This window comes from Haemorhous mexicanus, chromosome 6 (genome assembly GCF_027477595.1).
Source record: "Haemorhous mexicanus isolate bHaeMex1 chromosome 6, bHaeMex1.pri, whole genome shotgun sequence".
Lineage (NCBI taxonomy): Eukaryota > Metazoa > Chordata > Aves > Passeriformes > Fringillidae > Haemorhous > Haemorhous mexicanus.
The window spans coordinates 1,417,809-1,434,580 of NC_082346.1; the positions used below are offsets into that span (position 1 = coordinate 1,417,809).

At 37.7% G+C, this 16,772-nt stretch overlaps 1 protein-coding gene across 2 annotated transcripts in view; it reads right to left on the reverse strand.

Annotated features, from left to right (window-relative positions):
- Positions 1–16,772, reverse strand: part of USP47 (ubiquitin specific peptidase 47) — a 52,132-nt gene that overhangs the window by 13,679 nt on the left and 21,681 nt on the right. Inside the window, exons 5-16 of one of the 2 annotated variants that reach the window (XM_059848285.1) lie at positions 15,713–15,809; positions 15,076–15,221; positions 14,235–14,314; positions 13,278–13,427; positions 7,123–7,218; positions 6,880–7,032; positions 5,341–5,505; positions 3,453–3,584; positions 2,681–2,757; positions 2,313–2,368; positions 1,669–1,781; positions 694–798 (exon numbers count right to left, since the gene is read on the reverse strand). In XM_059848285.1, the coding sequence (XP_059704268.1) occupies positions 694–798; positions 1,669–1,781; positions 2,313–2,368; positions 2,681–2,757; positions 3,453–3,584; positions 5,341–5,505; positions 6,880–7,032; positions 7,123–7,218; positions 13,278–13,427; positions 14,235–14,314; positions 15,076–15,221; positions 15,713–15,809 (1,370 nt within the window). Of the gene's footprint in view, positions 1–693; positions 799–1,668; positions 1,782–2,312; positions 2,369–2,680; positions 2,758–3,452; positions 3,585–5,340; positions 5,509–6,879; positions 7,033–7,122; positions 7,219–13,277; positions 13,428–14,234; positions 14,315–15,075; positions 15,222–15,712; positions 15,810–16,772 lie in introns of both variants that reach the window. The other variant, XM_059848284.1, reaches the window with a different exon arrangement.

Genomic DNA, 16,772 nt, shown 5'->3' on the forward strand with positions numbered 1-16,772 from the left:
TCCCTTCTACCAGATGGCATCTTAGAGGCCTGAGGGAGTCACATCCACTAACTGTGCATCTCAAGGAGAAGTCAGCACATCCCAAATATGTTTAAGTGCCTTGCTGGTGCTCTCCTAGCCAAACACATACACAGCAAGAACCAAAGAGTACAAGCAGTGAGCAAAAACTGATGTCTTCAGCTCCCACCTGTTTGAGGAAGGCAGAGATCAACAGATACCTTGGCGTTCCCTCCTGTTACTGAATTAGCTACCAGGAAGATTCTCAAGAACTCTGTTATTATGTATCTAATACATTTTTACTGTAATGCCAATCAGAGTGTTCAGAATTCTTTCAATTTGCTGAGGCCATGGTGAGCCTAACAGCAGCTCTTACTGTCTGATTTTAAAATAAGGGTATGCCAGATCACACTGCCTTTTACAAGGGCAGGCTGCATCACTCCAGTCAGCAATCAGCTGATGGCTACTGGCAGAAAACTTAGTCAAGAATGGCAAACTAGAACACCTTTAAAATAAACAGAACAAAAAAACCCATCACACAGAAATTCCTCAGAAGCAGCCTCCAAAACCAACCCCGCACAAACCCCCACAGCCAAGCCCTCTCAAACACTCCCACAGTATCACAAATTTAAAATCTGAAGACACAAAGCAGAAAACACTACAAAGAATTTAACTATCCTGTTACACATGGCATACCTTGTAAGCTATTTCCACAGCTTCCTTCAGTGTTCTGTCCTTATGAACTTCCAATTTGTTCTCCATCATTATTTGCTTTGTAGGATGCATGCAGAATAATTTAATCTATGAAATACAAAAGGAAGAAAAACTATCATGAAGGCATTTTCAAATGTCTTTCCATTGAAGTTGAAAACACCATATTCAAGGAATTTAATATGAAATACACCTTTAGCTCTGCTTCAGCTGTGGGGTGGTTTCCTTTCAGCTGGTTACACAACTGCAGACAGAATATGTCAAAGGCACACGAGGTGTATGTGTGCATCTGAATCTTTCTCCCAGCTAGGGTACAGCTTCTGCAACCAGAACATCTTGTAGCCACAGGCAGTGAGCAAATGCTCCAAAGCCAAATGCACATATGAACAATGAATGTGCAATTCCTTTTTCACATAGAGTTACACATTTTGCCATGAGAGAACTTCCTCAGAAAACAATCACTTGATTCATAGATAGAGCAGCTGACTGCCATGCTTGTAAGGCACTGAGGTCCTATTTGCTTTGTTACTATTAAATCTAGGGTTTGAAAAGGTTCTGCCTTCTGCCAAGTAACTATTTAGAATTAGTTTAAGAAACACCATTGCACAAAGTCAAGGGTCACAATATGAAAAGATTTAACAGTACAAAACACAATGTGCAGCATTACACATTCTTTGGAAGTAATTTTGCTTAAAATAAGTGATAAGTTGTTTTGGTTTTAATACCAATTCAAATCCACATGCAATACATGAATTCAACAAAAATGTCTGGTGAACACCTCTAACAGATGCCTGCACTATGTACAGCTTTCCAAGAGGTGTGCTATCATTTAGAAGAACTGTTAGTGCAAACATTTATCATAAAGGAGGCCTTGTATTGTAGTAAAAAAACCAGTTTACTGTAGAAACATTTCCCACTAGCATTGTTTATATTGTTACTCAGTCCAGCAGAAATTCTAACCTTGCACGTGTTGCGCTCAATTTCACGCTGCCTCTTCTCTTGTTCTTCTAATTCTCTCTCTTTCTGTACCAACTGTTTAATGTGCTCTGGATATTCATGTGCCTCAAGAAACTCTGCCAGTAAAAACAAAGCAATAGTTTTTTAAAAATACAGTTTTTCCACAGCAGACATTACATTTCCAGCCTTAGGCATTACAGGTATACTTGAGTTATCTTTCTTGCCTTTTCACCCCGTTCCTTTTCCACACAAATTTCCCACTACACCATGCCCTGTTCTCTTTTTCATTATTTAACTTAGACTGAAGTCAGCCTCTTATTCCCCTTATGTTATCAGCAACACAAGAAAGTGATAGTAGCAAAAGATTCCAGTACCAGTGAAGCTTTTCTGTACTAGAGAAATACACTAAAGCTGATGACTGCACCTAATCCGTTTCTATGATAAATGCAAATGCCCTTCCAGAAAGTGAATTAGTTGCTAATGAAAGTCTCAAGATATCATCTATATTGTGATAAAATAAATATTGCACTTCATGCAGATTAGTGTACTTTATGACATTGTTTCATAACAATAAACAAAACCACAGCAAGCAACACTAAAATTTAAAAAAAACCCCCAACTTTTGCAAATGCAGCTGTTGAACTTACTTGCATTTCTTGCTGGATCTTTCAGTCTGTATATCAGCATGTAAGCATTTGTGGAGCTGGGGGAAGAGAAGAGACAGCTGAATTTATCACTCAGGAGACAATACTGGCTTCAGAAGCTGCTCTGGTATCTTTATCTTTCAGTAAGGAGCTATATCATATCTAAGTTATACACTAACCAAGAAAGCTTTTAAAAAATAAATTTAATATTATTTTGATGGTCTGAAACAGCAGTCAGGGTAGTTCTTAAAACTATCTGAAGCATCTGCTAATAATTTTAAAGTAACACGTTAGGCATATGCATACTGGCCATCCATATCATTACACTAAAATCCTACCAGAAAGAAAAGTAACATTACAGTAATACTAACCTAGCAAAAGCACTGGAATAATATCCTCTGCTTCCAGAAGATCCTCCATATGTTTTCTTAATATCTTCCTGAGTTATCTAACAGAAAATCAATGTAATGATTATTTGAGAAACTTGCACTAATCGAGATGCATTTATTCTCACTAGGAAACATTGCATTACACAACACACTATATTAATAATTACAATTATAAAAGTATTTCTGCTTATTTGCTGACTTCCAAAAACCATTTCAAAGTGATTTGCATCTCTATTTTACAACGAATGCAAACATACATTTTTAGTTTTTAAAGTGGGAACTTCTTAGAGAAAAGATCCAGGTTCCTGCTTGCAGTAGTACCTATGGATGACAGCTGGAACACCTCCATCAGCTGGACAGGTTCAAGAGCACAGCCTGAACTGTAACAGACCTACAAACACTTCTCTAAGCAAGAAATGCTCTTCACATGTACAGAAAATACAGCCTGGTCTGTACATGAATGAAGCTTCTTCAGGAACCATCCCACCATCACTGCCAAGGAGAAACACTCCTTTCCCCACCACACAAAAAAACATAGATACAAAAATAAAAACTCTCCAAAACCCCCAGAAATCAGCTAATGAGTGAAACATATGCATATGGCAGGACATTGGGATGAGATGATGAAATCAAGGAAATACTTGAAATACATATAATGAAACTGGTTTTATGGGGAGCTAAGTGGAAAACCACAAAACAGAAACTTATTGGTCCATTTATGAGTAGAAAACATGTCTAAAAATACTATTTTTACCTTGCTAACATGCTGATCATTAAAGCTGTACCACTGATCATCACTAAAAGATTTTATACAGGCATAATAATGGCCACCAGCAGCACTTCCAGAATGAACCATGACAGAGAAGAGCTCATACAGCAAAGAACTCTGTGGAGAGAAGAAAAAGGTGTGAAATGTATCCAGTGAAGAAAAGCTAAGCAAATGGCAATTTTAAAAAGTTTTAAAATAAGGACCCACACCCAGGTATGTAAATAGCTGGAGGTAAAGAGTGGATTTGTGTAATAGAAATTAATTAATGCAATAGGCACTGAACAAAACCCCATATAGCTCTGCTATGCTAAACTACAAACTGTAGTTAGTAGCTACAAAGCTTAGGTCTATTGGCAATCTCCCCTCTCCACACTTGATGTTATACACTTTTTATCCATAGATAAATGGATGGAAATACAGGGCACTAAGTACATGCCTTCAATCCTGCATATAAATTTTAAAAAATAAACCTGAACCCTATTGACTCACAGGTGTTTCAAGGATATTTTTAGACTATGTAGAAGAAACACTGTATGTTCTCAGCATATCCCACATCCATTATTAAGACATCCAAACCAAAAAGCTTGCCTTGACAGCTTGTTTGCCTTGAGAACAAGTAGTATGAACTAACTGGCCAATACTTGGATGTTCCACTTGCATTACAGACACATTAAAATATGCTGGTCTTGTTCCAGCCAAGTGACTAGAATTAATTTTTTCATCATTTCCAACTGAGACTGACAGTATTCAGAATATATACCAAAAAAACCCTCTCAAATGGTTCAAGGTAAATACAAACAGGGCCAGATGTGCAGATTAACATGCAAGTCAGCCTTTAAAACTGTTACTTTACAAAAGCCAAACAGCTTTCTACAAAGACTGAATAAAAGCTACTGGCCTAATTTCAGATGAGTTCACTGAACAACAATACATGAAGTACATATTGGAGACAGTACCAGAAAGTTCAAAATTTCTGATGAAAACTCAACCAAGTTCATCAGCAATCTCTACCAGCCCTGATGTCCCACAGCAGGGTGGCTGCTATCCTGGACTGACTTGCTATTTAATTCCTTTATATTAAGATGACTGAAGGAATATTTAACATTTAGACCCTTGGCTTCATCTATAAAACTGATCAAAACTTCCCAATCTTCTCCTACTACTCTTCAAGATGCTTTTGCAGCTAAATCTGGCAGACCTTTGACAGCTGGCCAAAAGTAAAACCACTGCTCACAAGGCAAAACAGGTCTTCAGTTTAAGGGTCTGCTGGCAAAACAAGTAACTGGAAATTCTCAGTCTGACAAGCTGGGAAGACCCTTATGTATCTCAGGTGACCTCCAAATCAGCTGAATTTTTTCCTTTGTTGTAATGTCAATTTTTGAAAATTCAAATAAACTCACACACTTCCAAGCTCTCACCTCACCTCCAATGTCAGAATTAATTATATTTTTATCATTTACATTTGTGCTGGGTAGACCCTAGCCAAGACCAAAGCATCCCTCCAGCCAGTCAGTCACTACTCCCCTCAAGTGGCATGGTGGAGAAAATCAGAAGAGCAAAAGTGGGAACACTTGTGGCTGGAGACAATGGCAGTTTAATGGATAAAGGAAACACTCAAAAAAAATTACTAGTGCAGGGATGCAAAGGCATTACTCACACCCCCCCACCCCTTTCCCCCAGCAGACCAATGCCCAGCCAGTCTCTGAACAGCAGCAACCTTGGAAAGCCCCCAGTTTTTCCTGAAGAGCACGGTGGTGCCCAGCAGGGAATGTGGCATGGAATATGCTGGTGGTGAATCCAGGTCAGCCTTTCCAGCTGTGTGCCTCCTTGCAGCCTCCTGGCCACCCTTCTGACAGCCCAAGTGTCACCATACCTTTTCACTGCCAGCTTTAGAGATCCTCTCTGCTGCACTATTGCTTTCAAGGCAGATTCCTTCATCAACTCCATCGTCATTAGAAAAATCATTGCTCATCTGATCACTGTGACAACTGCCTTCATTTTCAGCTCCACTATCAGTGCAACTCTCGGTCTGAGGAGACTTCTTAAAAATAAGACATACACACGAACATTATACAACATTAAAAGCTACATGGAACAGGAAATAACAGTGTTTGTGACATGAAAAAATCCACCTGATGAAGCAATTAAATTCCTCAAAAACTGAGACCTCTGCAATTCAGCACCAAGAAGAGACTTGTTTCTGTTGGTGTCTTCAGTCCACCTCTTCAGTATTCCTGGGCATTGTGTGCAACTGAACAGTAATGAGGAGCTTTCAGACTTGGCAAGGTTATATTTGTTACTAGCCTATTCCATTCACTAGCTCTCCCAATTCAGTACCTGGTAGTCTAATATCAAACAACAAATTTGTTGTAACATGGCCCTGTTCATCAGAACTGACTGAAAGTATTTTCAATCACAATCAAAGACTTTTTTTCCATTTCAACTCTCTGGACTGAGCCAAGGTATTACAGTAAGACTGATTAGTGTTCTGCTAGCTTAACAGGAAGGTGTCAGCAGCACTGTGAATGCTGCTCACTCAGTATATTCATCTCTTCCCTGATTCTCTTGACTCTGGATAATTGTTTTTATTTTCTGACAGTTCTTAATTTTATCTGAGTTCTATTCTCCCAGATCAATCTTCATTGTCACTTATCCCACTCACTCTGACAGGTATCAAATTGTCTAGATGGGATCCTTCCTCAGACAAGGGTTTGCAGAGAGCCATAACAGCCTCTCAATATGCACTTCCAGGCATGCTTCTCTTATACCAGTGCAAGCCAACAAATGTTTTCAGGAATGAAATTAGAGGAATTACTTTGGTCTTCAATGAAAAACCCACAGTAAATTCTTCTTGGTGAACGTAACTGCACAACATGAATTTTGGTTAAAACTCAAAAAGTAAAAAGTCAGAAGACTGATGGAAAAAAAAAATTGAAATCTTATTTCTACAGTTTATATTACATGGTGATTCAGAGGGAAGAAATTCATTACTAATGATTTCTGGACTAACTCAGGATTCAGAGTTTTGAAAATTTACATCACCTCTTATGTCCAACACGATTCAGACACAAGTTTCAGATAAATCTTCCCTTCTGCAATTGCAATATATATAGAACCCCTGAGACTCACGTCTTTAAATCTGTCGACTGAAGATGTAAGAAATCTGAAACAGCTTCCTTATGGAAGCAGGAACCCCAACTACAGAGAACATGTTTGTCTGCAACATTAAAAACCAAAAAAAATCCAGATGGACAAATTTTAAATTTTCAAATTATAGCACTAGCAAAGATAAAGAACATTTTATGTAGGTGAATAATATTGTTAAAGTGGGTTCATAAGACTGGAATTTTGATTTTCTGAATGAGAAACTTGAAGGAAGTTAAACACTTTTCTCTGAAACCAAATACCTTACCTCATCTTCAACATCAATAAAGACACTCATGTCCAACTCCTCTGGAAAAGTCATGCGGTCATTGAGTTTAATTCTGTGCATTGTGGTATAATCAAAGTCAAATCTCTTCAGCTGTAACGTCAGCAGGTACGGGAAGTGCAAGAACCGCAGCCCCTAAATGAAACAAGGACAGGATTATGTCCCTGCTAGCAGGATTGGTATTTATTAAAAGTAATTTCTGCAAATCCTTTGACTGCTCTTTACCTTTCTTGCATCACATTTCTTCTTACATCGCTCACAAAAGTACTGGTTTGGGCCATCAAGGATCTCAGGCTGAATGAAAGCATGCAGTGCTTCTTCCTAAGAATAAAAACACAGTACCCCATTTTTAAAGAGTGCTCACTGTGCAGGTATACATTTACAATGAGATTACAAACACATACAGAGAATTCATTTAAATCTACCACCAAAATTGGATTGACAAACTTTGGTACAGGCACAATATTTAGGTAAACATGACCAGAAATCAACACTTCTACCCAGCAAAACCACAACTGCTGTTAACTGTATCTCGTTCAGTATTTGATCAATCCCAGCTGTCTTCAGTTCAATCCTGTTACCTTGCACATCACATCTAGTCATGTCTGTAAAGTCATCTGCTGTGAAAATGAGCTTATTTTTAAACCTTGCCTTGTCCTTTTCTCCCAGATTTTTGAGATGGTTCTTCTGCATTTCTAAAGGAGTTTTTCTCAAGAGATCCAATCTGATATTTAGAGGGAGAAAGAGGAAGGGGCAGAAAAAAAATGTTACTCAGTTTCTCAGTGCCCTGCATGAAGATAGCCTTAGTCCTGTTCTACCAAGGGTCAGGAAATCACATTTGAGGATTCTATTTTTAAGTGAAAGCTGGTGAAAGGACAGAGGCAAGAGTATTTGAGTTTTGCTCCTAAAGGAGTGAGAATCAGATAAGGTCATCTCCTATAAAGACAGAAGTAGTTTCCTAGCTAAACCTTATGAGGCAACTAAACAACAACTGGAATTTTGTCTTCTGACAGCTGACTAGTTTGGGGTACTTCAAAAAACCCCACAAGTTCTGTCACAAATGCTTACATCCAAGACTTCAATGACTTCTATTTTGCTCCTCACTACAGCAATCAATATTCAAAATACAACCAACTTGATCATTATTCCTTTCCCTAACACAATTTGCAGCAATGACACTGCACATTAAGGTGCAAATACTTGAGAACACACTTGTTCAAACAGAATTCACTAGGAGTATTGAGATGGGTTCACTGAAGAATTTTACCCAGAGATTTTCAAAGTTAAAACCTACAACCCAGTCAGCATGCAAGCCAAGAGGCTCCAGGCTCCTGAACTCCAAGTGGAAGCCAAAAATTCTCTGTTCAGCCATGGAGATGAAAACAAATACAACTTGCAACAGCATTTTTAAAATCATCACGTGTTAATGAAGGTCTGTGGCTGTTTCCCTGAAGTAGTGAGTAAGTAAGAAGGGGCTTAACTGGGCAGAGTAAACTCAGGAGTCATAACATGGCTGGCAAAGAATCTACAACTGGCATCTAAATCGTGTTGTTTGGCAAATCCCACTTTGGGAACAAATCAAGGATATGCCAAAGTTCATCACAAAAGCCCCCAGCTCTTCCCTCCTCCCTTTTTTCTTTCCAAGAACAGAGGCAAGCAGCAAAAACAACAAAGCAAGTGTTTTCCAAAAGCTCTGTTGCTATTCTACGAGAAAGGACTTTTAAAAAATGGACTCTGTTCCAGGTGACAACTATCCACAAATGGAAGACCTGCCAAACTCCACCAAACAACTACAGTGAAGGCAGTCATCTCAAATTCCCATTTTTTGAGCAAGCCAGAAAGGCTTTTGAACAGCCTGAAATCACAGCTCTGGGACAGAGAGTCTCCAGACATGTGAAAACCTTTCAGAGTCTGAACTGAACTGCTGTCTATGTCTTTACTTCCTAAATGCTACAGAAGCTGAGTTGCTTTTTACTCCAGGGCCACAGACAGCTAGTGTTTAGCAAAATTATGTACTGAAATGTGAGGACTCTCATCCTAAAATGTAAGAAAAAAGACAAAGCAAGTTAGAACCTGCTTAAAAAGAAAGCAGAAGAAATGCATTGCTGTATTTTGACTATTATTCACAACTATTTCAGTGAAAGCACAAAAGTTAATGGCCAACACAGAAAACATGAATCAGAAAACATCACATATGACATCACAGCCAGTGACAGAACTGTCATGTGAGCCAAATGCCAGTTAAGGCAAGAAAAATATATTTCAAGTGTAAGAGAAAAGTTGCAGCTCATGTACCAACATGAATACAAATGGGACTATGTGGAGGATGGGACATAAATTATTGTGTAATGCTTATGTAGACTCATGTGATGTGCAATTTAACAAGGAAAGACCCTACCAATTTTTACCTAAGGTAAGAAGTGATGATGCTTTAGACCCCTGAGAAGGCAATGAAGCATTATTGCACCACTCTTGAGGTTCCACTGCTCAGCACACGTAGTGAGCTGTGCTTTGAAAGGCCTGACTGAAGCTCCTGGGATCTCCACTGCTTTTGAGCTATATATACAGCCATGTATTTTTCAGTCCTTGGATAGTGACCATTGCTGCTCCCCAGGCTGACTCTCTTGCCTCTTACATAATCTTTACACCAAGGTTAGTTCTGCTGATTAGGAGGTTTCTTAATACAATTCCTGCATTAAGGAATTCCCGATTCAGTGAATCCCAATTCCCTGCTCTCTGCTCTGACAGCTCACCCAGCAAAACCAGGGACAAAGCTGCCAAGCTGCACAGCCGTTCACAGCACACCCCCCCTGCCCTGCAGTGCCACCAGAAGCCAGCGTTACCTTAGGAGTTACCTTCAACCTGGCAGCTGTTATCTACCCTTGGAGTCACTGAGCATTTCCAAAATCCCCTACACACACACATCAAAATAAAGCCTAGGTGATCAAGCTACAGATTAGGGTGACAAAAGCTATTTAAACTTCTTTCTAGTTCAAAGAATCGAAAGAACAATACAGGCTGAAAGAAATTTCTGGAGATCATCTGATCCTAATCCCTTGTTCAAATCAGGTCAAACTTTAAGCATATTGCTCAGAGCCTTGTCCAGCCAAGTTCTGAGTGTATTCAGTTTTTAATATTCTGAGATTTCTATCACTTAGCACACTAAAATGCTGTAACAATTCAACCTAATTATTGTCTGTCTTAAGAGAGGCACTGCAGAGAACGTTCCCCCCCACAAAAATGTATTATGATCTAGTCAGTGGTTTGACAAGTGCCATACTGCAAGCATTCATGGCAAATGTGTCAATTTGTAAAATCTGTGAATAGGAGCAGTAGGACCTTTATGAAGCCTTACACAACAAATGGCATTTAGGCAAAACTGCTGTTGGAAAAAGCCAGAAATTAACTGCCATCTCAGGTTTTCAGAGCTCATCAGTTTTCCTGTGCTCAAAGAATATATTCAATGAAAAATACAAGACCTCGTTGTTACTGATCTAGCCTTAAAAACAAAAAGGAATTATCACATCATCCATATTCTGCTTTCAACAGTTTGGCAAGGACACCACAAAGTAAGTTCACATAAAGTTCAAAGCAATTTCTGCCCTAAGAAGGACTACTTGCACACATACTTACACTCTCAAAAGAAAAGCTATGGTACAAAACATCTTGAAAACTAACAATACTTAACAAAGCACAAGTGCATTGGCTACACCTCCAGAATACTTGGATCATTACTAGTTTTCTGGTACTGCACATCAACTCTCACTGTTTTAGTATCAGAATTTCAGCATCACTGCTAGTTCCCAGTTGCATCTTTCTCTCTCTCCACTGTTCATCCTGCAAAATATTTCTTTTTTTTTTACTGCAAAACATTTCAGCTTACGCCTAGTGCTGGTAAATTCAAAAAGACACTAGTAACTATAAAAATCAGAAGGTGAATTGTCGCTCCTGTTTACCTCCCTGAAATGAGGCAAATGTTTTTATGTCTGGATTTCTGTCTGGACCTCAAGAAAAGCCTGATTCAGGGTTTTTTTTGACACCATACCCTTGAACAATGCAGATTACATAAGTGCTTTTTCAGAAACCATCTTGAGTCACACACTGACAACATCTCAATGCCCCAGAGCTGCCCTAGTGAGTTTGCAGCTAGGCTACATGGAGCTGGGGGATAGAGTAGGAAATCAGAAAAATTCCAAATGCAAACCTTAAGACCACACTGAAGAATTTCAGAATTAGTTCACAGTAGGAAATAAAGAAAGCATGACATAATCCTTCCCAGTTCTTCCATGTCCCCATGCATTGAGAAGGAATACACATATAAATTAATGCAACATTTCAAGTATCTGCATTTCTTTGGTAATACACAATGTCAATCAGTGGGATAATGCCCTTTAAATGGCAATCTACAGATTAATATTCAAGGCTCATCCATCCACTCTCTCTTGTTGGAAAGTAATGGAAAATCACTTACCTCTAACTAGAGTTCTTTGAAGGTAGTATCCTCCTTAGATCCCCTATCTTGGGTTGTGTCGCCTGCTGCAAGTTCCCTCAGGAGCTGACTAGCAAGGTCTAAAAAGTTTTCCATTCCCTTCCATAAGCCCTATTAGCGCATGTGTGAAGTTTTTGATCTCTCAGACCCTTTTACCTACACCTGCTAAACCACATCATCTATGGATCAATGGAGGATACTACCTTCAGAGAATTCCATTTAGAAACAGGCGATTTTTCCCTTCTCCAAAAGCAAGTATCCTCCATATCTCCCCACTGCTGAAGACTACAGAACTAAAAATTACCTCTGCTATAGATCATACATATGCAGGGAGGAGAATCAACTGAATGTAATCAGAATAGGAATTGAAAAAGCTCAAAAATTGAAGCATCAATACAAGCTGCAACCATGTAAGTTTGTGTAACAAAAAAATCTTAAAACTACGTTCCTCAATGTAGTAAATCCAGTAAATGCTGACTGAAAGGAAAAATATCATGTACTATTAAAAGTAATCTGATCTTTAAGTCCTTATTCAAGTTTTGTTTTTACAAAGAGACAAAGTCTTTTTTTAGCATTGCATTACAGACTTGTCCATTGAAGAAAAATCCTTTCCATTTGAGACATATGAACAATGCATTGCTAAATGCAGAATTTAACTACATAAATTGAAGAGTTTTCATTATTTTTAATATATCATAAAAATCTAATTATTGAATAAAAATTACAACAAATAAAATTTAGTTCAGGGAATACTGCTAGGAATTAGGGTTAAAAGGTGAAAAGGGAAGCCATCTGTATAAAATATCAATCTGTATTAAGATAGCTTCAATTAGCTGGACAATTTTAGAAAATTTTGATGCAATCTTAAGAAGAATTTGAAGGACATTACTAACTTGAATTCTTTTTCCAAGTTCAATCTCCCTCACCTTTACTACTTCTCAAGATTGGTATTTACAGTTTCAAAGTATGAAGTACTTTGAAGCTACACTGCAGTTTAAATTAATTCTAACAATTCTTAACAGAATCACTGTTAAGAATTATGGACTATTAGTGCTTTAAAAACATTGCCAGCACACTAAATCCAGAGGAAAAATACTTAATGTTTAATAGACAAGCCAATTACACAAGTGTTTGTTTAAAACAACCTTTACTGAAAGACTTGTTTGATTTATTCTTAATCTTTCTCACAACTCCATCCACAATATACTGTGGAATGTCACAGTTTGTAATACTTTTTTATCAGGGTGGAAAAACTCAAACCAAAGAACTTCCACAGATTTAAGCAATAGTTATGCTTCCCAGCATCAGTAGAGCTGGAGCAAAAGAGACTACAAACACTGATGGAGAACAAGATTTTTGAATCATCATCAAATTGCTTATTAAAAGGATGTGGTATCTAAGAAGTGACCTTTAAAAAGCACAGCAACAACATGGCAATTAAAGTAAAAATTTTATGTCAATGTTCTGTTCTTTCACTAACACTTTCAATAAAGCTAGGAAAATTTAGCAGATGCGCCAGTAAAAAAACCAACCCAAATAAAACTTTGTGATCTCATAAAAATCTCTGAATGCTGAAGATTTTATCAGGAAGAAAATAACTGATTACTGCAGCCCTAAGGCAATAAAGTTGCATTTCCCCTCCCCTTATATACATGCACCAGTAGGACTCATTGAAGGGCAAAAGAAAAAAAAAACCAAAACAAAAAATAAACCAAAAAGGCAAAAAAAAAGAAAAATCTTCTAGAACTTGCTAGCTGGTTGACTGCACAAAGACGAACACCCCAAGATGGAGTATCTAGGATGATACTTACCAGGGAACCAATTCTACCACTGGGGCATTATGTATTCTATGTGTGTATGGATGCACTATTAGGACCATAATAGTACACACCACGCTAGCAAACGCCTGGCTGGAGCCATAGGGCCGGATGACCAGGGGGATATCCAGGTACGTGTCGATTCTCCAGCCTTCATAGCCACACTCTAGGCACCTCACATAGTCCTTCAGTTTGCCTTGGTACAGCTGGTTTATAAGATCAGCCTGAAACAAACAGATGCAGCCACAGGGATTTTTAAAAAAATGACCAATACCCTATTTTCTTTGGTTTTACAAGAGAATATTTTCTGTCAATTAAGTCTTAATTGCATGGCTACACATTTAAAATACCATTCCCCAGCAGGACATCCATGTCCTGATTTCTAACTTTCCCCTGCCCAAAACATGTGTCAAACAAGCTTCTCAAATCATGTTACATACATTTCAGTGTCCTTTATGGTCATGTCTTAAGTGACTACAAAAGCACCAAACTGAATTTTGAAATGAACCTGATCTTGTAGCCATTGTTAGAAGACTGACCCTGCAGTCCTTTCCTGTGTTTCCAGAGACAATTTACCCACTACTCCTATTTATCAAAACTGGCCTGCAAGAAGGTGGCCATTTATCAGAATGCATCCTGTGCCAGGAATATATTCTTAACTTTCTCCTGCATTAAGAAGGGAGAGCTTGAGCTTCTAGAGGCAACAACAAAGCCTAATAAATACTGACAGCAAGGAAGTTATTGTAGGAGTTATACAGTCACTTTCTGTGCTTCAAATAAAGACTGAGTATAATATTCCAGAGTGCAGAACATTCAACTTTTAATTGGGGCAGGAAAACAGATGCCACACTCTTCAAAGTCATACATCACAGTACCTTAACTATCCCAAGGAACCAGAAAACTGGAAACCACCACAGATTTTCAACAAGCTGGTATTTAAAATTTAGTAAATGATTTTTACAATCATTAGAAAACCCAACAAATGCCCATAATACTATACCACTGAATGAAGACAGTTTTTCCAAGCTTACCTGCTCCGTTTGCTTCCATTTCTGCTCCAAAGCATCAAACATGACTCTACAAAGCTCCTGCACATCATGCTGCTGCCATGCTGTTAAAAATTGAAGTTATTATTAGTTAAAACAGGAGATGTTGTTAGTCCCAATACTGACTGTAGCCTGAGAATGCTTCCTAAAAAACTACTCATTAGTTCAAGTGTGTACCCACACTACTACCCATTCACTGCTGGGCCAGGGTTCAATTCCACAGGCAGCTGCCTCTCAATGTAAGCCAGAAAAATAAGCAACCAGCTTGCTCACTATGTCTGTACATAAACAAGAACTGTGTACACAAGCAAGAATATGTGAAAAATACAGAACTGCTAATGTACTCTGGCATAAAACAAACTGCTTCTAATTTCTGTCCCACTTCGCACTGATTCTCCAAAACCCAACCTCCACTTCTCATCATCATGTGCTAAAAGGCACACACAGTGCTTAATTTGAACTAAACAATAATATGGGTAATTCCATAAATGCAACATGGGCATTTGACAATTGTGATTCAAAACAGAAGCAAGTTTCCTAATAAATAAAGAATTACTTTTTTAGAAACCATTTACATGTGTAATGACAGTTTAATTACAAAAAAATGCTTTTTACTTTAACAGCCTAAAACTCACAGATGCCATTCCTTTAACAATCAAACACACCCCACAACAAAGTATCCACGTAGGCTATTTTGTTTCCACAGAAATAGTCGATGCTATTAATTACTCTTAATTATTCTGGTATTTTCCCCCAGGAACAGCAGCTGAGCCCCCAGCAGGCAGCAGCTGAGGCAAACCACAGCAGATTAACAGTGGCACATTACCTTCACTACTGTCCCATCCAAAACTCCGGGTAACATCTGTTGTTTCAATTGCCCTTTTTTTGCTGGTCTGCAGTAAAACAAACAGTCTTTGTAGCTGGTAGGGGATACTCCTCTCAGGATCCTCTTCAGATTCCTCAAATTCCCACCTATTTGGAACACAAGATATTTGACAAATAAAACTGCTTTGAAAACATTACTGAAAAAGGCATTAAATCAAAATTTACTATATTTCAGGTCTGCCATGTCACAGGTTAAGTGCAGCTCTCTTTCTTGGGAGAAGTCAAATGCAGCTGCTTTCCATTTCTGCAGTAAGTGGCAATGATACTCTCCAAATGTATAAACATAAAACCAAAAATTTTGAAGACATTCCCTGTACAGACATGAACTGTACTTAGCATCAAATTTAACTTTCAGTTTGATGTTTTCAAGACTCTTTAAAAAGTGTCCATGCCACAACCAGTAACTTGTATTTTACTGAAAAGCTGAAGCTTTTAAGCAGATATAACTTATAAGTCTATCCAGCTTGACTTTCACTATGATTTCCAAACAAGGAAATTTTGACAGGTGAAATTCCAAAGGGTCTCCTACCAATATGAACCAGCACAAATTTAAGAAGTTGTTGATTCTATATACTCACTTATATAATGCATTTCTAAATTCAGGAGTCATGAAAAGTGTTTGCAGAAGGCTGTTCAAGTAGCAAGTCATTGCTTGATTTACCAGCCCCACATAACCTAAAAATATGAGAATAATGAGATGGAAATAATGCAGAAAGATGGCACATCAGTTCAAGAGTTAAAACACTTGACAAGAAAACAATTCTGTGACAGTATTTAAGAACTGCATTCATCTGTTGTTATTTATTGTTATTTACACTATAAATGAAGGGAATATTATAATTTCTGAAAGCAACAGAGAATAATAGATCTCCTGAATGACATGAAGCTGTTTTTTGATCACAATAAAAAGCAATATTTAATGCTGAATACTACACTAATGGGGATGTAGGTAATTATGAATAATAGCAGATTTAAATATTTTACAGAATAAACTAGAATTTTCTAAGAATCAATTGTGTATCAGCTTGCTTATTGCTTTATGTCTGCTAAAAGTATCCTAGTAATAATGTTATTATAATTTGTATCTGCACTGGTTTTATTATTATTTTCAAATCAGAAATAAAAAAACCATAATCCCAAGTGCCCCCACAACACTACTATTCTAAACCCTTCCCCCTTAAATAACTAATTAAAAAAACTAACTGAACTACGAAAACACTGTCATTTTTACTAGCTGAAAATAAAATTATTTACTTATATTAATCTAAGCTGTAATGGTAAGATTTTCTCCAATATATGCAATATTAGCAACAACTGATAAGCGAGGAGCATATACTGAAGCATTGTATAATAAAGGAATTAAGAATGCCTGTTTATACTCTGAAAATTCTTGGAAAAAAATAATCTCAGTACCATATTAGTAATGAAAAGGCAGCTACTTCACACACAGGCATTTTCTGTGAAGAGACTGAATCAGAACATTTGTACTTTATTTTTTACTCTACACTATATTAATCATCTTTTCAGTTTTATTAAATGAAAAAAAAGCAGATAAACTTTGTTATTTGCCAAAAAGCCTCAAGCAGGTGAGAAGCAGTGCAACAGAGTGCCAGCTTGGTGGCTGCTCAGTACCTTCAC